The sequence below is a fragment of the Oncorhynchus gorbuscha genome, linkage group LG07, assembly GCF_021184085.1.
Source record: "Oncorhynchus gorbuscha isolate QuinsamMale2020 ecotype Even-year linkage group LG07, OgorEven_v1.0, whole genome shotgun sequence".
In the NCBI taxonomy this organism is placed as follows: Eukaryota; Metazoa; Chordata; class Actinopteri; order Salmoniformes; family Salmonidae; genus Oncorhynchus; species Oncorhynchus gorbuscha.
The window spans coordinates 27,763,989-27,782,357 of record NC_060179.1 but is presented as its reverse complement, the minus strand read 5'-3'; the positions used below and the strand labels follow the sequence as shown (position 1 = coordinate 27,782,357).

At 42.4% G+C, this 18,369-nt stretch overlaps 1 protein-coding gene across 3 annotated transcripts; it reads right to left on the bottom strand.

Annotated features, from left to right (window-relative positions):
- Window positions 1-319: 319 nt before the first annotated feature.
- zgc:111976 (uncharacterized protein LOC553663 homolog) lies at window positions 320-10,923 on the bottom strand. 3 transcript variants are annotated; one of them, XM_046355075.1, is made up of 17 exons: window positions 10,753-10,923; window positions 9,797-9,888; window positions 4,197-4,272; window positions 3,939-3,993; window positions 3,534-3,666; window positions 3,403-3,431; window positions 3,191-3,262; window positions 3,036-3,110; window positions 2,808-2,884; window positions 2,618-2,683; window positions 2,415-2,526; window positions 2,131-2,255; window positions 1,836-1,954; window positions 1,442-1,640; window positions 1,154-1,249; window positions 937-1,039; window positions 320-782 (listed from the first exon to the last, which is right to left on the bottom strand). In XM_046355075.1, exons 1-17 carry the CDS (start codon window positions 10,757-10,759, stop codon window positions 407-409), a joined length of 1,812 nt encoding a protein of 603 aa, XP_046211031.1. In that variant the 5' UTR covers window positions 10,760-10,923; the 3' UTR covers window positions 320-406. The 3 variants fall into 3 exon arrangements, with proteins under 3 accessions (XP_046211031.1, XP_046211032.1, XP_046211033.1); XM_046355076.1 differs by lacking the exon at window positions 10,753-10,923 and adding an exon at window positions 10,228-10,572; XM_046355077.1 differs by lacking the exon at window positions 10,753-10,923 and adding an exon at window positions 10,071-10,206.
- Window positions 10,924-18,369: the final 7,446 nt, after the last annotated feature.

Here is an 18,369-nt window from a genome sequence, read left to right as displayed (position 1 = left end):
ACCGACGCACACAACGATAGACAGAGGAGTTTTTAGAAATACACACTATTCATATTGTGGTTTAAAGCAATTACAAATGCATGCACAGTGCATGCTACGGTCTAAGGTTTACATGTCATAAATTAGAGTAATATGTGAAGTTTAACACGCTGACGTCTGAAGCTCACTAACAAAGTAAAACAGTGCTAAGGGCTTGCTTATTTTCTAAAATATGTTTTGGCAGGGACAGTTATAAGCAGTACAATTACTTTAATATAAAGTAATTATAGTTTAAAAGCCTATTATGCTGATGTGAAGGCTACCTCAAAAACAACTAATAGGTCAAAAGGCTTTATTTTTTAGAACCATTCCAATAAAAATATCACGTAAACATTTGAACCCCTTTGAGGGTCACGCATTAAACTGACTAGATAAGTTCTGGGAGATGGTTGTTGTGCATCCAATGTGAATACATACACACCGAGGCACAGGGGTAAGGGTTGGCAGTAGGGTTTGTATTGACTTCAGCAACAGACATACAGAAGGCAGACTCTGCCGCCGTGGTATCCAGCCCCATTGCATCCTGGGAGAACACGGCAGAGGAGGTAGTAGGGATGCCAATGGACTCCAGGCCAGAGCCAGAAGAGAGACTGCCATCAGCCTCACAGGACATGGGGAGAGGAGAAGCAGGGCTGACATCTGCAGTGGATATGGTGGTGGAGCATGCAGGTAGAGGTTCTCCACAGGTCCTCTTGGACAGCCGCCGATTCAAGGCACGCATGGTCACAGGAATAGACATACATCTAAATCAGAAGAGCAAGACGATGAATATCGAAGACATGTTATCAACAACTCATGAAGTAAATACTCAGTGTAAGAATGTGGTCTCTGCCTAGAGACAAAATTAAGCAGTATGACTGAGAAATGATGGATCTAGTGGGAGAATACACCCTAAACCTCTTTAGGACTCTGGAGACATATTCATCCATGGATTCTGACTCTGACCCCACTGCAAACAGACTGCAGGTGAGCTTCCGGGAGTCTGCCACATTCACCAGCACTGCAAGACAACAATACACCACACTAAACCCTGAGTAGAGAACATGGAGTGTAACATACTGTATTGTGATTCTGCTAAACTGACCCCTGCAGAGTAGAGATAACAAATACTCACAAACAGATAGAGAGTCGCTGTCAGATAGGTGAAAGGTCACAGAGAGGCTGGAACCTGACTCAGGGAGGACTTCGCAGTATAGGTCACACACTGGACCTAGAAAAGGGGGTTTGGTTATAGCCAAGTCAACAATGTTCACTCGTATGAACAGTTTGACATAAGTAATCTGATGAATGGTTGCATCCTTATGACACATTAGATACCATCCATGTAATAACTAAATAGTATTCTGTGACATTTGGGGAGTGTAGGATTAGAACCCTGATGTATGCTCAGTTGCTCACTTACCTGGGCTAGGCCTGAGAGAGGTAATGCAGCTGGCCAGTAGAGTGTTAATTGCACACTGGTGGCGGAGCAGCTCCAGTAGGGCAGGGACATGGGCAGGGTGGGTAAAGGGAATGGTACTCATCAGCGCCCCCCTCAGAGCAGCTTCTTCCCATGCAGCCCCCGGCAGCACATAGCTGTGTATCTCTTTACCTGGGAGGGGCTGGATGGAGAAGACCGGTGTGTCAAAATGATTACCTTTGATGGAATGCTGAGTAGAAGAAAGTGGTGTAGGTCTTACTGTGCACAGCTGTCAATGATATACCGGTAGTGCCAGTATGATATACGTTGTAGAGCAAAATTATACATCTGTAAGCATTCAAAATCTGTTTTGGTTTAAGCATATATACACACAAACCACTAGAAAGTGGGCATCTTGGCCATTCCATGTTTTGTTGCCACCATTCTCCCCTAATAAGGTCATCATCAACTGGGGAAAAGATGCCCACTGCAGGTCAGCATCAGCTATGGCAACATCTAGGAAACAGTAGCAGTTTGATCACAAGAAAGCAAGTTGTACAACGATGTGTTCAATTGAAATGTGTCTGGTATCATCCCCATGTGAATTACAGTGCAAGAAGACCCACTTATTCACAGATAAGACTAGAAGCACAATTGAATCTTGCTAAAAAGGAGTATCAAAGCATACAAACCTGTAATTTGGCTGAGCTTCTCAACAAAGGAAGAGAGCATTGGTAGGGGTGGCTGCAGTTTGAGCTGGAAGCAGGCTGGCATAATTTCAGAGAGCACCTCACAGAGAGGACTGAACAATGGTAGACTGCAACAACAAAAAACACAAACGCAAGCTCTTTATTAGCATAGCTGTCTTAATGTGGGATTTCATCCTAATATGGGGAATTCCATGTCTGCACTTAGAAAACCTCAGATATCAATGCATCATTTGAAAATAGTAATATAATGACATTGAGATAGTTACCCCTGAGCGTCAAGCTGAGGTGGTTGTGGGATGACAGATGCCATCTGGAGCTTGTGTGTACAGTCAGTTGGCCCCACTGTCACCAAGGCCAACTGGCCAACACTGCCCCTTTCTGCAACCCCATAGCAGAACACAACAGTACTTAATTATATATATTTTAAGAAACAGCATTCAAATGCAGTTGCGACTGTTCCAAAACATACCTGAATCGGACATCTCCAACAGAATGTCAGAAGGGCTGATGTAGTATTGGATAGTCATTGGGATACCTGAATAGGACAGGCACACAAAAAAAGCATATTTCTGTTAGTCATTGAGGGTGATCGAGCAGCTAAAGAAACGACTAGGGAAGGGCTTTCTGGCTAATGGTCTTGCTCCCTTTTAGTAACCTGCCTTCGCTCCCTGCCGTAAGATAGCCAATCCTGCCATTGAGAATCATGTCCACTTGAAGATTGCACTCCCTTAATGCTCTGAAAGGAGAAAAAAACATGTGAATATTTCAACACAATGATATCGGATTTCATTCAAGACAACCTCTAGGTTATTTAATTCTCACAGGAAAATGCAGGAGTCACAATTCCCTCTATTCAACTTCGACCATTCTTATTACATTTCACTAACCTTGGCAAATGGGATATCTTCTGTAGATCTTTCCCCAAGAACTGAAGGGCTGTGTAGACCTTGATCTTGGTCTCACTAAAATATATTAGACTGTCCTGTTATCATGCCACTTAACCAATGACATTGAATATCAACTAGTGGTAAAAAGGCAGTACTTGTCTCCAGGGATGTTGTACAGGGAGGAAAGGCCTTTCAGTTTCACTGAGAATTCTTCGAACTTCTTCGACCTGTGCAGTAATAAACAGATGGGGGTAATCTGAAGTGCCAACAATGTATACTTTGTTAGAACTTGGTAAAATAAATGTCAGGTGACCTCAGTTGACAAATTGTATTAGTCAGACCATATGTATTACATCTTACATCTTACTTTAGCAGTTGAAGAAGTGACTCGCTTGACTGTAACACACAAAAAAACATTGGCTTGAGTGACATGAGTAATTTGAAACATTACAAAATGTTTTCCTATATAGGAATGAAACAATCAAGTCTAATAAATACCACAGGGGCTTCTCCATGTTGGGCCAACTTCACATCATCCACCTCTCCCCCAGGCAGCAGTAGGACCTCTAGGTAGAACATGTCAGCTGTGAGGTAACAGGTTGTCTCAGTGGGGCTCAGGTGGGACCCCATCCTGTACAAAACAGAGGTCAAGGCTCGATAATGAGAAATGTCATTGCAAAACACCAAGAGTGCGATGGAGGTTATTTAGTGTATAGCATCAAATGAATTCCATACTGTACAGGCCTAAGAATCTTTCGATCCAAAAATCAGGAAACTCAAAAGATGCTGCACTGATTTGGAGCATTCAAAATGGGTAGAGGTCCCTGGATGATCCAGTAGAGGGACACAAAGTCTAGGCATTATATTACCGAATGAAAACAGATTACAAAATCATCATATTACCCTCTCTGTTTGGCCATTATCTCCAACCGTGATACCATGGCGCTCAAAGACGACACTGGAACAGAAAACGGTTTGGGAAATGTTTCATAAAAAGTTCTAATTTGAGTGAAGTGACCATACAACAAATGGCAGACACCATAATCATAATTCGGCATGATGACCTTCAACTGGAATGGAGTGCATTACATCTGACACTAGTCTATGCAGAAGATTGAACTTCGCTGATGTTGTGAATACAATAGCTTATTTTTTGTTTACCATTCAGTGCTTCATGGAGTATTTTCAGACACCTAATCAGTGGTTCACAGGGTTTGGTGTCACCTCTCGATTTGTCCTATAAAATACAGATTAAGACATTTTTGAGCAGCTCAAGTATCCTGATAGAAAGCACTTACTACATACTATGACAGAGTTTGAGAAAGCGCATCTCTTGAGTCTTTAGGAACTGAATGAACTTAGGGCTGAGCAGCATTGCTCAGGGCAGACATCTAGATGGCCCAGGCCCAACTCCAGCTGCCTTATCCCCTCGGACCGCACATCCATGTCCGCCCAAAACCACTCAACCCCACCCCCAACAGGCCCTGGAGACTGACTGCTGCCAAGCTGAACTTCTTTCCGAGGCCACACAACCATCCCCAGTCATGGAGTGCAACTGGACAATGGCCATGGATGGATCAAGATAGATTTGTCAGAGTCCAGAAAGCAGTGTCCAACTGACACAATTCCAAAAACCTTTCAGCCCATTCTAAAACGACAAACAAGAGCTTTTAAATTGTACCCCCACTGACGCTGAATCAAAACAATGATAGATCTGGGTAATGTGTTGGGAAGGGGGTGGCACTTAATACTGGAAATGATTCCCTTTGGTGACAGATCATACCAGTTACTCAGTCAAATAAGGGACCAGTCGTTTATGTAGAGTTATACTAATCTGGCTAAAAATCATATTGGAATGCCAACATCTGGAAGGCATTTCAAGTCTTGTGGCTGAACGGTCACGGATGTTTGTCCTCAAGACAAGTTTGGTGAAACATTAGTCCAAGATGTACTGTTAAGGAGTGAAGGCTAGCCTACTCCATTAACATCCAAGACCCTTCCTTATATGTAATGTTCAGAGGTAAACTGGTTCTGGCAGCCAATTACGCCATCTAAACGTGAATCGATTCTTAATCGCAATACGGTTCTGGTAACATAAGGCCCTCTACTTTCAAATGAAAAAGAATTCCAACATATGGTCGCTTTAACCCCCGCAGCAAAATGTGTCCGGGGCATAACCCCCAGGATATTTTGGGGGGTAGAATGACTGAGGTCAGACATTCTACTCCAAAATGTAATTATGTTGACAATAAATCAAATCAAATTGTATTTGTCACATACACATGGTTAGCAGATGTTAATGCGAGTGTAGCGAAATTCTTGTGCTTCTAGTTCCGCCAATGCAGTAGTAACCAACGAGTAATCTAACTAACAATTCCAAAACTACTACCTTATACACCACACACAAGTGTAAAGGGATAAAGAATATGTACATAAAGATATATGAATGAGTGATATATATCAATATCAAAGATATTAAAGTGATGAGAGCCACTGCAGGGAGATGAGGAGCAAGTGGTGCCTGTGTGATCGTGGCACTCATTCGCGCCACTGCTCATTCTGAAACTCAGGTTAAGAAGGTTTTTTTATTCTATATTTACAAATTTTTCCAAATTTCAATAGCTCACTGTTGGTACAAATAGCCTACACATTGTAACTTGTCATTTATCTTAAAATGGAGAGTATGTGTTTTTTGGCAATTAAGCCCAGATACCATTTGTCTATGCGTGCAGTTGGAAGGAAGTTGAAGGTAGTTTTGCGAGCAATCTCTAACAAGCATTTCTACAGGAAGAGATAGCATGCTAGCTGTTCCCATAGACTTCCAGTCATTGCGCCAAACGCTTGGTAGTAACTTCCTTCAAACTGCGCGCAGAGACAATAATGGTATCCATGAGTTAATCTGACTCAGGGTAAGTAGAGAAAAGCATAATTGCTGAAGTCTCGCACTATCCCTTTATAAGTGCCTCTGCAGAGAGATATACAAAACTCACCCAAAAAAATAAACGTCCCTTTTTCAGGACCCTGTCTGACAAATAAATTGCAATGGCCATACTGTGAGACGCCTAAGACAGCACTACAGGATCGTCCTCACAGTGGCAGACCACGTGAAACACCTGCACAGGATCGATACATCCGAACATCACACCTGCAGGACAGGTACAGAATGGCAACAACAACTTCCCAAGTTACACCAGGAACGCACAATCCCGCCATCAGTGCTCAGACTTTCTGCAATTAGCTGAGAGAGGCTGGACTGAGGGCTTGTAGGCCTGTTGTAAGGCAGGTCCTCAACAGACACCACCGGCAACAACGTCGCCTATGGGCACAAACCCACAGTTGCTAGACCATACAGGACTGGCAAAAAGTGCTCTTCTCCGACGATTTGCGGTTTGGTCTCACCAGGGGTAATGGTCGGATTCACGTTTATCTTCAAAGTAATGAGCCTTACACAGAGGTCTGTACTCTGGAAGGGGATCAATTTGGAGGTGGAGGGTCCGTCATGGTCTGGGACGGTGTGTAACAGAATCATCGGACTGAGCTTGTTGTCATTGCAGGCAATCTCAACGCTGTGCGTTACAGGGAAGACATCCTCCCTCATGTGGTACCCTTCCTGCAGGCTCATCCTGACATGACCCTCCAGCCATACTGCTCAATCTGTGCGTGACTTCCTGCAAGACAGGAATGTCAGTGTTCTGCCATGGCCAGTGAAGAGCCCGGATATCAATCCCATTTAGCACATCTGGGACCTGTTGGATCAGATGGTGAGGGCTAGGGCCATTCCCCCCAGAAATGTCCAGGAACTTGCAGGTGCCTTGGTGGAAGAGTGGGGTAACATCTCACAGCAAGAACTGGCAAAGCTGGTGCAGTCCATGAGGAGGAGATGCACAGCAGTACTTCATGCAGCTTGTGGCCAGATACAGCAGATACTGACTATTACTTACTGACTTACTTTTGATTTTGCCCCCCCCGCCCCCTTTGTTCAGGGACACATTATTCCATTTATGTTAATCACGTCTGTGAAACGTGTTCAGTTAGTCTCAGTTGTTGAATCTTGTTATGTACATACAAATATATACACATGATAAGTTTGCTGAAAATAAAACGCAGTTGACAGTGAGGGGACATTTTTTTTGTTGCTGAGTTTATATAACGTTCAAAAGTTTGGGGTCACTTAGAAATATCCTGGTTTTTGAAAAAAAAATGATTTTTTTCCCCCATTAAAATAACAATTGAGCAGCCATACAGTGTAGACATTGTTAATGTTGTAAATGACTATTGTAGCTTGAAACGGCTGATTTATGGAATATCTACATAGGCCCGTTATCATCAACCATCACTCCAGTGTTCCAAAGGCACGTTGTGTTAGCTAATTCAAGTTTATTATTTAAAAATGCTAATTGATCATTAGAAAACTCTTTTGCAATTATGTTAGCAGACAAAAACTGTTCTGATTAAAGAAGCAATAAAACTGGCATTCTTTAGACTAGTTGAGTATCTGGAGCAAGTCCTCAACTGGCAGCTTTATTAAATAGTACCCGCAAAAGCCTAGTCTCAACGTCAACAATGAAGAGACTACTCTGGGATGTTGGCCTTCTAGGCAGTTGCAAAGAAAAAGCCATATCTCAGACTGGCTAATAAAAAGAAAAGATTAAGATGGCCAAAAGAACACAGAGAGGAACTACGCCAAGATGGCCAGCATCCCGGAGTCACCTCTTCACTGTAAACGTTGAGACTGGTGTTTTGCGGGTACTATTTAATGTACTAAAGTACTTGTCCTCTTGCTCAGTTGTGCACCAGGGCCTCCAACTCCTCTTTCTATTCTGGTTAGTTTGTGCTGTTCTGTGAAATGGAGTAGTACATAGCGTTGTATGAGATCTTCAGTTTCTTGGAAATTTCTCGCATGGAATAGCCTTCATTTATCAGAACAAGAATAGACTGACGAGTTTCAGAAGAAAGATCCTTGACATGTTCAGCCTGTAATCAAATGCACAAATGTTGATGCTCCAAATACTGAACTAGTCTAAAAGGCCAGTTTTATTGCTTCTTTAAATCAGCATAACAGTTTAACATAATAGCAAAAGGTTTTTATAATGATAAATTAGCCTTTTAAAATCTTGGATTAGCACACACAACGTGCCATTGGAACACGAGTGATGGTTGCTGATAATGGGCCTCTGTACGTCTATGTAGATATTCCATTAAATAAAACAATTAAATAAAAGAACATTTCCAGCTACAATAGTCATTTACAACTTTAACGAGGTCTACACTGTATTTCTGATCAATGTTATTTTAATGGACAAACTGCTTTTCTTTCAAAAACAAGGACATTTCTATGTGACCCCAAACTTTGGAACGGTAGTGCATATTGATTCATTTACCATACTTTCGGGAGTGGTGTAAATTTAAATGACTATAGGGTAAACAATCACATTTATTTATAAAGCCTTTTTTTATTTTACATCAGCCGATATCACAAAGTGCTATACAGAAACCCAGACTAAAACCCCAAACAGCAAGCAATGCCGAAGCTTCTGTTCACACTGATTAACATGTAGACAGAGTGTGAGGACTGTTACACACATTGGCAGTGCAGTTAAAAGAGCTTCAACTGAGAACCAAGAGCTAGGTGAAGTATTAGTCCATGTTCTGGATCGAGTTTGTATCTCGGGCGAGCAGCAAAACACTAAACCAATGTTTAACTTATCTACCCGCGTCTGCCTGTTTGGCGACGCTTTTCCCATGTCGGAGGGTATATCTTTGGTCAGTGGACAGTAGGGAATGTGTCGACGAGCTGTGCCCAGGAAATAATTCAATCCAATTGTTAGATGCCAACACCCCACCGTCAAATCAAAACCAAACATGGATTCCATGTTGTGTTATTGCCTTGGGAGCACACCTTCTTCAGGATTGGGTTGGTGGCTCACATCCAACTTTTAGGTGCACACACTGCCACCTACTGTACTGGAGTACCTACTGTACTGTCTGGGAGGATAGAACTTTACCACTCAACCCCCCCCTGCAACTATTTTGCAGTAAAACCTAACAATAACAAGTACTTCTTTGCAGCTGCCACGACAACCTCAATTTTCTGTGACTTACAGTCCCATTTCTGCAGTACAGTTGACAACAACGGCAATGAATTCTAAGAAACCCACATTATTCCCATTCCTCTCTGCGTACTCAAGAGGAACCCTCTCAGGATCCCTCACTCTGTACCCATCTTCCTCTAACACGCACTACACTGCTTCAGCATTACAACACACTTTCTGTGCTACTCTGACCCTGGAACCCGCAACCTGCCTTTCTCTCACCGGACACCTCAGATCTCCAGCCCCATGGGCACCCCCACCGATACTACGCATCCCTTTGTCTCATGCCCTCCTGCACACATCTAGGGATCTCCCTCCTACACAATGGCTGCAACATAACTTAAGCTTGGCACCTAAAACAAAACAAATATTTTCAGAACAAAAGCGCTAACAGGATAACTGACATCCTAACTTGACCTTGTCAGGCAAAGACGTCTAACAATTGGATTCAATTATTTTCTACACGGGCACTGCTCAGCAAATGATGCATTACCAATTCCTCTGACATGGGAAAAAGTGTTGACAAACAGGCACAGAAACAGATTGGTAAATACGTTGCATGGTGGGTTAGTGTTATACTGCTAGACCGAGAAACTCAGTCTTGAACCTGGGCTAGGGGAAACATATGACATTGGAGGAACGTTTCAGAAATATTTCACTAATACTTACCATACACCTACGAACCAGTTTAAAGGTCTCATTCCATGTCTTTTCTGCATATTTTGAGTGCAGGTCAGAAATGAAGGACTTACTCCCGACCACTGATGGGCAGAAGATTAAGTACTTAAGATACGAACACATTGGATGGCGACATCAAACAAGACAGCAGACTGGAAATAACAATTGCCATTGTGTGAATGGGGTCAAAAACAAGGCCGAGCCTCTATTGGCTATATATCTGCGTTCAATTGCTTCCCTCAATTACAATATTTTGAATATTTACCTCGGTATTGCCTTCTCTGAATTACATTAGTTCGCCAAGCACTAGTCTGACTAAATCAGGCTGTAATGTACATTTAGTTGGTATACGCCCAAAACTAATGACTGAACAACTGTTCTTTAAAAGCCAGAATGTTGAATAAAATTCTATTTGAGCTTACTCTAGCTGTTGGCTGTACAGTTTGTCCTTCAGCCGCTCCCAATTTGAGACATACCCGCAGGAAAGTATGGATTACACATTTTGTTTGTGCACAGTGCTGAAGTTTACATTTCTATCACTTGCCACATGCGTAAAACCATGTAATTAACTGCCGAATTTCCGTTAGTATGCATGCAACACGTACACACGTGTTTGCTCATGACCAAAGGCAGGTGCAAAAGATGGAAGTAGCCTACATGCACGCATACTAACTAAAGTCTGCAGGTGTTTACATGGTTGTTACGCATGTGCCAGATGATCGTAGACATTTCTACTTCAGTACCAGCGCTCTAAAAATTTGGGTAACCAATTGTTTACCGTGGATATTTCGATCATCTGAAGGTCCACCACCACGGACAACCAGTAGAAAAAGTTCTAATTTAATTTAATTAAACACTGGCTCGTGAGGAACGTTCACACGATGTTGCAGTCATTAGTTTCAGGCTGTATCAATTAATTTATCAGAATAGCCAAGCACATCTCTCACCTGCCATCTTCAATTATATCTTGAACCAGAAGTTGGTGCCCATGCGGTTTCAGAATGAAATAAACTGTTGTGTTTCCTCTAAAATAGGCCTACTCTGAAACAGGTCAACAACAAACAAAAAAAGTGTATGTGATGATTACGCACAGGAAGAGCTCCACCAACTGGGACATGACACTAATGATTTAAATACCCACAGTAGATGACGCTCAGGGGGAGCTGTTTTGAAGCCACTGATCCTCCATCTTGGCACTTCCCCACGTTGTGAAATATATTTTGGAAACTATATTTGTATTTATTTATCCGTTATTTTATCAGGTAAGTTGACTGAGAACACGTTCTCATTTGCAGCAACCGACCTGGGGAATAGTTACAGGGGAGAGGAGGGGGATTAATGAGCCAATTGTAAACGGGAGATTATTTGTTTACCGTGATGGTTTGAGGGCCAGATTGGGTATTTAGCCAGGACACTGGGGTTAACACCCCTACTCTTACGATAAGTGCCATGGGATCTGGGTTAGTGCCATGGGATCTGGGTTGGCGCCCCCCCCTTGGGTTGTGCCGTGGCGGAGATCTTTGTGGGCTATACTCGGCCTTGTCTCAGGATGGTAAATTGGTGGTTGAAGATATCCCTCTAGTGGTGTGGGGGCTGTGCTTTGGCAAAGTGGGTGGGGTTATATCCTTCCTGTTTGGCCACAGTGTCTCCTGACCCCTCCTGTCTCAGCCTCAAGTATTTATGCTGAAGTAGTTTGTGTCGGGGGCTAGGGTCAGTTTGTTATATCTGGAGTACTTCTCCTGTCCTATCCGGTGTCCTGTGTGAATTTAAGTATGCTCTCTCTAATTCTCCCTTTCTCTCTCGGAGGACCATGCCTCAGGACTACCTGACATGATGACTCCTTGCTGTCCCCAGTCCACCTGGCCGTGCTGCTGCTCCAGTTTCAACTGTTCTGCCTGTGATTATTATTATTTGACCATGCTGGTCATTTATGAACATTTTCAACATCTTGGCCATGTTCTGTTATAATCTCCACCCGGCACAGCCAGAAGAGGACTGGCCACCCCACAAAGCCTGGTTCCTCTCTAGGTTTCCTCCTAGGTTTTGGCCTTTCTAGGGAGTTTTTCCTAGCCACCGTGCTTCTACACCTGCATTGCTTGCTGTTTGGGGTTTTAGGCTGGGTTTATGTACAGCACTTTGAGATATCAGCTGATGTACGAAGGGCTATATAAATACATTTGATTTTATCTTTAATGACCTCAGAGAGTCAGGACACCCGTTTAACGTCCCACCCGAAAGACGGCACCCTACACAGGGCAGTAGCCCTGGGGCATTGGGATATTTTTTAGACCAGAGGAAAGAGTGCCTCCTACTGGCCCTCCAACACCACTTCCAGTAGCATCTGGTCTCCCATTCAGGAACTGACCAGGACCAAACCTGCTTAGCTTCAGAAGCAAGCCAGCAGTGGTATGCAGGGTGGTATGCTACTGGATAAATAGAAATGCATTAATGTAAAAAAAAAGAAGAAAAGTTCAGTATTATTTTACAGACACCTTAATGTTTCAATTATATTTAATTTGAGCTTAACCAAAATGGGGGGGGAAAAATCTAAAACAAGTCAATTAAAAAATATATATTTAATGTTACTGTCCCCAGTAAAAAAAAATGAAATACCCGGTATATGTAGTTTTGTCCTTGAAACATTTAAATAATTCATTCAAACCTGTGGAGAACTTCCTCATCTGGGGAGTGCCAATATGGCCTACCAGTGGCTTCAGACTCTCATTGGCCAATACATATTATTCACATCCAGGGTTTATATACATTATTGCATCACCCCATTCCTTCTTTTAGCGCCAAACACAGACTGTTTGTTCATTTGTCTAACGATTTCAAGCACATTCCAATTGTAACACTATTTAGAGACTCTAAATTCAATTATTAGTCATTATTAAGTATACTCTAAATTAGAGTATAAATTGTATATCGCCAAACTGTAGCTCACTCACTGTGGATTGTTTGTAGATTGGACTGATTTGCTGCAGATTACTCACATACTGGTCACACCCACATAGTTATCCAGCAGGTGCAGGTACTTAATAATGTTATATGTTTTTCTTTGGAATTTGATTGGCGGATTGCATCCAACTTTTAGGTGAGGTCAGTCACGGCCTACCCACATTAAGTTATCTTCATTAGGCCTGTTCTATGTTGAGCAGTGTGTTTCCTAATATCTATATCCCGTAAAGATGTGCTAGGTAGAAATCGCTCCACCTTTTCCTGGTTGCTAAAAATTGTAATAGTTTCCCTAATTTCAATTTATGTGACAAAACAAGCAAGTATAGTTTACAAAATCATTGTACCATCTAAACTGCTGTGACAAATATTTTCCATAACCAAAAAGATTGTATTTTCAGCTGTTTGAAGCTGTTGTACAAAACTGAAAGTAAAACATGCAAATTTAATATAATTTAACAGTTCTACCACTTCTTAAACTTGCTTTCAATGTGAATGACAGATCTACAACACAGATTTCTATGTGAATTTAGTGGGTTGCCCAGAAAGTTACATATTGCAGCATTAAATGTTTATGTGATATTATGTCCTGATATTGTGAAATGTAATAGCCTTTGCATTGACCATTGATACAATAACTATTGAGAAGTATTGATTAATTAGTGAGATATTAATGTTAAATGATGAAATTACAGTTTATGTGCATTTTGGATTATCACAGTGTTAGGCTTTAATACTTTTGAATTTTGGTAAAGATGTCCTTTATCTATTTCCCCAGAGTCAGACGAACTCAAGGATACCATTTTTATGTCTCTGTGTCCAGTATGTTAGCGTTTGCTCGCGAACCTACCTCTAGCTTCCCTCATGCTGGACACAGAGACATAAAAATGTCATCCACTAGTTCAGTGGTTCTTAACCTGGGTTCGATCGAACCCCAGGGGTTCGGTGAGTCGGTCTCAGGGGTTCGGCGGAGGTCAAGACAAACATCCGATTCATATGATTCGTGATGACACGCTCCGCTTGGCCATCATTGGCTGCAGGTGATCACGCTACATCGCTTGGCCTATCTGTGCTGCAGGGAATTTGGTGCGCTCAGTTTGTGACTGTGGTGATGGTACGTCTTGTGATTTCTTTCTTAATATTTTAATCCCTTCATACTTACTATGTCGAGCAAAAAAAGAAAGTGGTCGGACGAATATGTACAATATGGATTTACATGTATAACCGAACGTGATGGGAGTCAGTGTCCTAACTGCATGATTTGCAATGCCAAGTTGAGCAATTCTAGTCTAGCACCTTCAAAACTAAGAGAACACTTCCTTAAGCTGCATGGAGATGGAAAATACAAGAACACAACGCTCGCTGAATTCAATGTGAAGAGAGCCAGATTCGATGAAAAGGCTACTCTGCCGGTTCTCGGCTTTGTACCCATCAACAAACCGATCCTCACAGCATCGTACGAAGTTGCTTACCTGATCGCAAAGCAGGGCAAACCACACACCATTGGTGAAACACTCATAAAACCAGCTGTGTTGAAGATGGCGAATATCATGCTGGAAAAAGAGGCTGAAGTTAAGTTATCCCAAATTCCTCTTTGAAATGACACCATCAGCGACAGAATAGAGGACATGAGCAAAGACATCTTGGCTCAAGTAGTTGCAGATCTGATTTCAAGCCCGGCAAAATTCAGCCTTCAACTCGACGAGACCACAGACGTTTCCAATCTAAGCCAGCTTGCTGTATTCGTGCGCTATGTGAAAGACGACGTGATAAAGGAAGAATTTTTATTTTGTAAGCCTCTTACAACAACAACCAAGGCAGCCGATGTGAAGAAACTTGTGGATGACTTCTTCAAAGACAACAATCTTTCGTGGGATATGGTTTGTTCGGACGGAGCTCCAGTCATGCTGGGAAGAAAGTCTGGTTTTGGTGCGCTAGTGAAAGCCAATTCATTGTTACGCATTGTATTCTGCATAGGCATGCGTTGGCAACAAAAACCTTGCCTCCAAAACTGGCAGAAGTATTAAAAATTGTAGTTTAATGCGTGAACTATGTGCAGTGCTCTGCGGCATCGCATCTTCAGTGAGCTGTGTAAAGAAATGGGCTCTGAATTCGAGGTACTTCTGTACCATTCTAACGTTAGGTGGTTATCCTGGGGACAGGTGCTGAATCGTGTTTTTGCCGTGCGTGTGGAATTAGCCCTGTTTTTGCAAGAGCACCAACATTGTCATGCAGATTGCGTCAAAAATTCTGAGTTCATTCTCATTTTAGCGTACATGGCCGATATCTTCGCAGCTCTCAATCATCTCAATCAAAAGATGCAGGGCGGTGGAGTCAACATCATCGAAGCTGAGGAAAACCTGAAGGCTTTTCAAAGCTACTGTTATGGAAACGACGAACAGAGAACAATAACTTCGCAAACTTTCCCCTGCTGGACGACTGTGTAAGTAAGATCGAAGATGTATCTGGAATCGGAGACATTTCTGTACCCGCTGAACTGAAGCAAGCAATTGCCATGCACTTAGATGAGCTTGCAAACTCTCTCGACGGATACTTCCCTACAAGAGAGTCATATCCAGCATGGGTGAGACAGCCATTCACGTTTAGTGTTGAGACAACAGATGTCAATGATGAATACCTCGATGAAATCATTGAAATTCAGCAGAGCCAGGTTCAACAGCAACTTTTCAGAACAACAACTCTTTCAACGTTTTGGTGTCAACAAATGGTAACGTACCCTGTTATTGCTAAGAAAGCTCTGGAGATTTTCATACCGTTTGTTACAACATATCTTTGCGAGCAATCCTTTTCGAGGATGCTGGACATAAAAACGAAGAAAAGGAACAGACTTTGTTGCGAAAATGACATGAGAGTGGCACTTGCCAAGGTGAAGCCGCACATTTCTGAACTGGTCTCTGAAAGGCAACAGCAGAAGTCACACTGATTTGCAGTAAATATTCATTATTATGTTTTTGTTTTTGTGTGAAAATGATAATCTGTGTGAATGTTTTGATGATTTTGTTCTTTGAACACAGTGATGTTGATGCACGGTTCATTTTGTGCACCAGTCAAATATATACCTATGTTTTGAATTAGATTTTTTTTTTTCAATTAAGAAGGGTTCGGTGAATGCGCATATGAAACTGTTGGGGTTCAGTACCTCCAACAAGGTTAAGAACCACTGCACTAGTTCGTCTGACTCTGGGGAGGTAGAGAAAGGGCCTCAATGCCAAAATCCCGAAGTATCCCTCTAGCCTGTTCTGGTCGATACTTGGGGTGCGTTCAGCAGGAAACAACGGTTTGTAACTTCCAGATATAAATATGTTATGTAAGCTAGAACAAACATGCCTCACAGACCATTTAGGCTGTGTTGACACAGACAGCCCAATTTTTTATTTTTTTTTAGCTAATTGGTCTTTTAGTGGCATCCCTCTTGATGCTGGAGAGACGTTTAGGTTTTAAAGTTAATTTCCTGCAATTCTAGACATTTTGCCATGGGGCAGAGATCATTTTAACAATTTTAAATCTAATTTCCTGCAATTCTACACATTTTGCCAGGATTTATGCCATGTTCAAGATTGATGAGTGAGCATGACCTATATGAGTGGGCGTGACCTCTGTGCCCGGTCAGTACCGCTAGACTAATTTACCAATCTTGAAATTGTTTGCTGACATTGCTAATTGAGTGACTGTCAGTGACCGACATACCAATATAAAGATTGCTGATGCACAACCAAATGTCGAAGGTGCACCTTGTGTATTCTACTACTCTAACTCGCAACAGTAAATTGAAACCTGGAATGAGTTCCTAGCGGCCTGGGGACATAAGTAACTGCTTTGTCACTTATTCCTGGAGCCGACCCTAATGTTGGCTCTATTCATGTCATTTCTATATGTAATGTTCGACAACGTTTGGCTACTGAACGTGGCCCTGGTCGCTCATTTTCAGGAGAGATTATGCTGGAGTGACATGTTGTGCCAAGGCTCTCTAAACTGAGTTGTGTTAGGAATTATTGACACTGTCCTTATAGGCGTGTAGTGAATAGGCTATTTAGATAATCTCTTTGTTATTATGGCAGTGTTCCTCCTCAACGTTCAAATACATCCACACGTCTAGTGTGTAGAGTCAATTCGAAAATGTCCCAAGCTCAAACTGGTGTAGTTAGTTTGGAGTTGAGATGGCGGAAGCAGAAGTGTTTTTTGAAGATTTAATTCGTTGAGGACAGTTAGTGAGAACGATGAGTGGACAACAGTGAAGTCCAAGAATGGAACAAAAAGGGATAAAACTGTCGTGGAAAACGAGTCTGATGAATCGTTGCTTGTTGGAGTATGTATTTTGGATAAGGCTGTTCATTTGAGGAAACCCTTTTGAAGACACAAGGATGGTGAAGAAGGCGTTGGGGAACGTGGACGAAGTCAAAGTAACCAGGAGTGGTGTGGTGTTGATGTTGTGTGTGTATCTAAAGAGCAAAAGGAACGTGCATTATGGCTCGCAACGTTATCGGTGCATGAAGTGTACAGCTTTGATTTCCGGAGCAGGGCACAGGTAAAAGGTGTTATCTCTGGCGTCCCGTTGGATATTGATAATCGATATCTTAGGCAAAGAATTACAGGAGTAGTTAATGCACGTTGATTGAGCAAAGTGTATCTCTATTATTGATGTTTGATGAAGAGTATCTACCATCCTATGTAAAGCGGGGATATATAAGATATGCCGTAAGAGCGTTTGTGCAGTACAAGAAATGTACAAAGTTTGGCCACGTGTCAAATGTTTGCAGGCAGGAAGGAATATGTTATTGAAAGGCCTGTGAATGTAAAATGTTGCAACTGTGGTGGGGATCATATTCCCGAATTCCCTGAGTGCTGTGAAAGACGTTGGTATGGCAAGGATCGTGGCTGTAAAGCACATCTCCTGTGTGGAGGCGGTGAAGAGAGTCGAAGGGGCAAGAGGCCACAGTTCTGAAGAAGATATGGCAGTGGATGCATCGCAACCAGTTGCAAATGGGAAACCTCAGTCAAGTTATCGGGATACATTTAGTGTGAAGAAGGTGGATTTTGTAGCATTTATAGCCTCAGTTATTAATCGTACTGCACAAATGTCCAAGAAGCCCAAGCAGCTGGACATCATTATAGCTGCAGCTAAGAAGTTTTTAGGCCTCCAAGACTTCCCGGCAGAAGCACTGCAAGGACTACTGTCGCCAGAAAATGTCCCACCCTCACAGGATCCTTCTGAGCCTGTGTATGGACTTGATTATAACAGAAAAGCAAGCAGATTCATATTGTATGGAATTGTTATATATCTATTTGATCTTACCCTGCATTGTTTCCTTTTTGGGATCTTTATTATCCACTTGTACAGTAGGTGGCGGAATGCACCTATAATTGTGGCGTACGCTATTATACCAAAGAAGAGGTGGTCGGATTGGTGAAGCGTGTAGAGTTGAACCATAGTTCGGGGAATGGGAAATGGTGGCGAGTAGTGCGGATGGAATGGAGGAAAAGTTGGTGAAGCAACAGCTGTGCTGGAATGCGAACAATATGGGTGTCAGTATGGATGGTATGGAGCTGGAGGATGAGGGTCAAGGGCCGGAATGGTCGATAGTGGAAAG

Excerpts from the sequence above, each read along its gene's own strand:
- zgc:111976 (XM_046355075.1), bottom strand. Across the intron at positions 4,273-9,796 it reads AACTGGTTCGTAGGTGTATG|GACAAATCGAGAGGTGACAC; the intron begins GTAAGTATTAGT and ends TGTATTTTATAG. Across the intron at positions 1,250-1,441 it reads CTCTCTCAGGCCTAGCCCAG|GTCCAGTGTGTGACCTATAC; the intron begins GTAAGTGAGCAA and ends CCCCTTTTCTAG.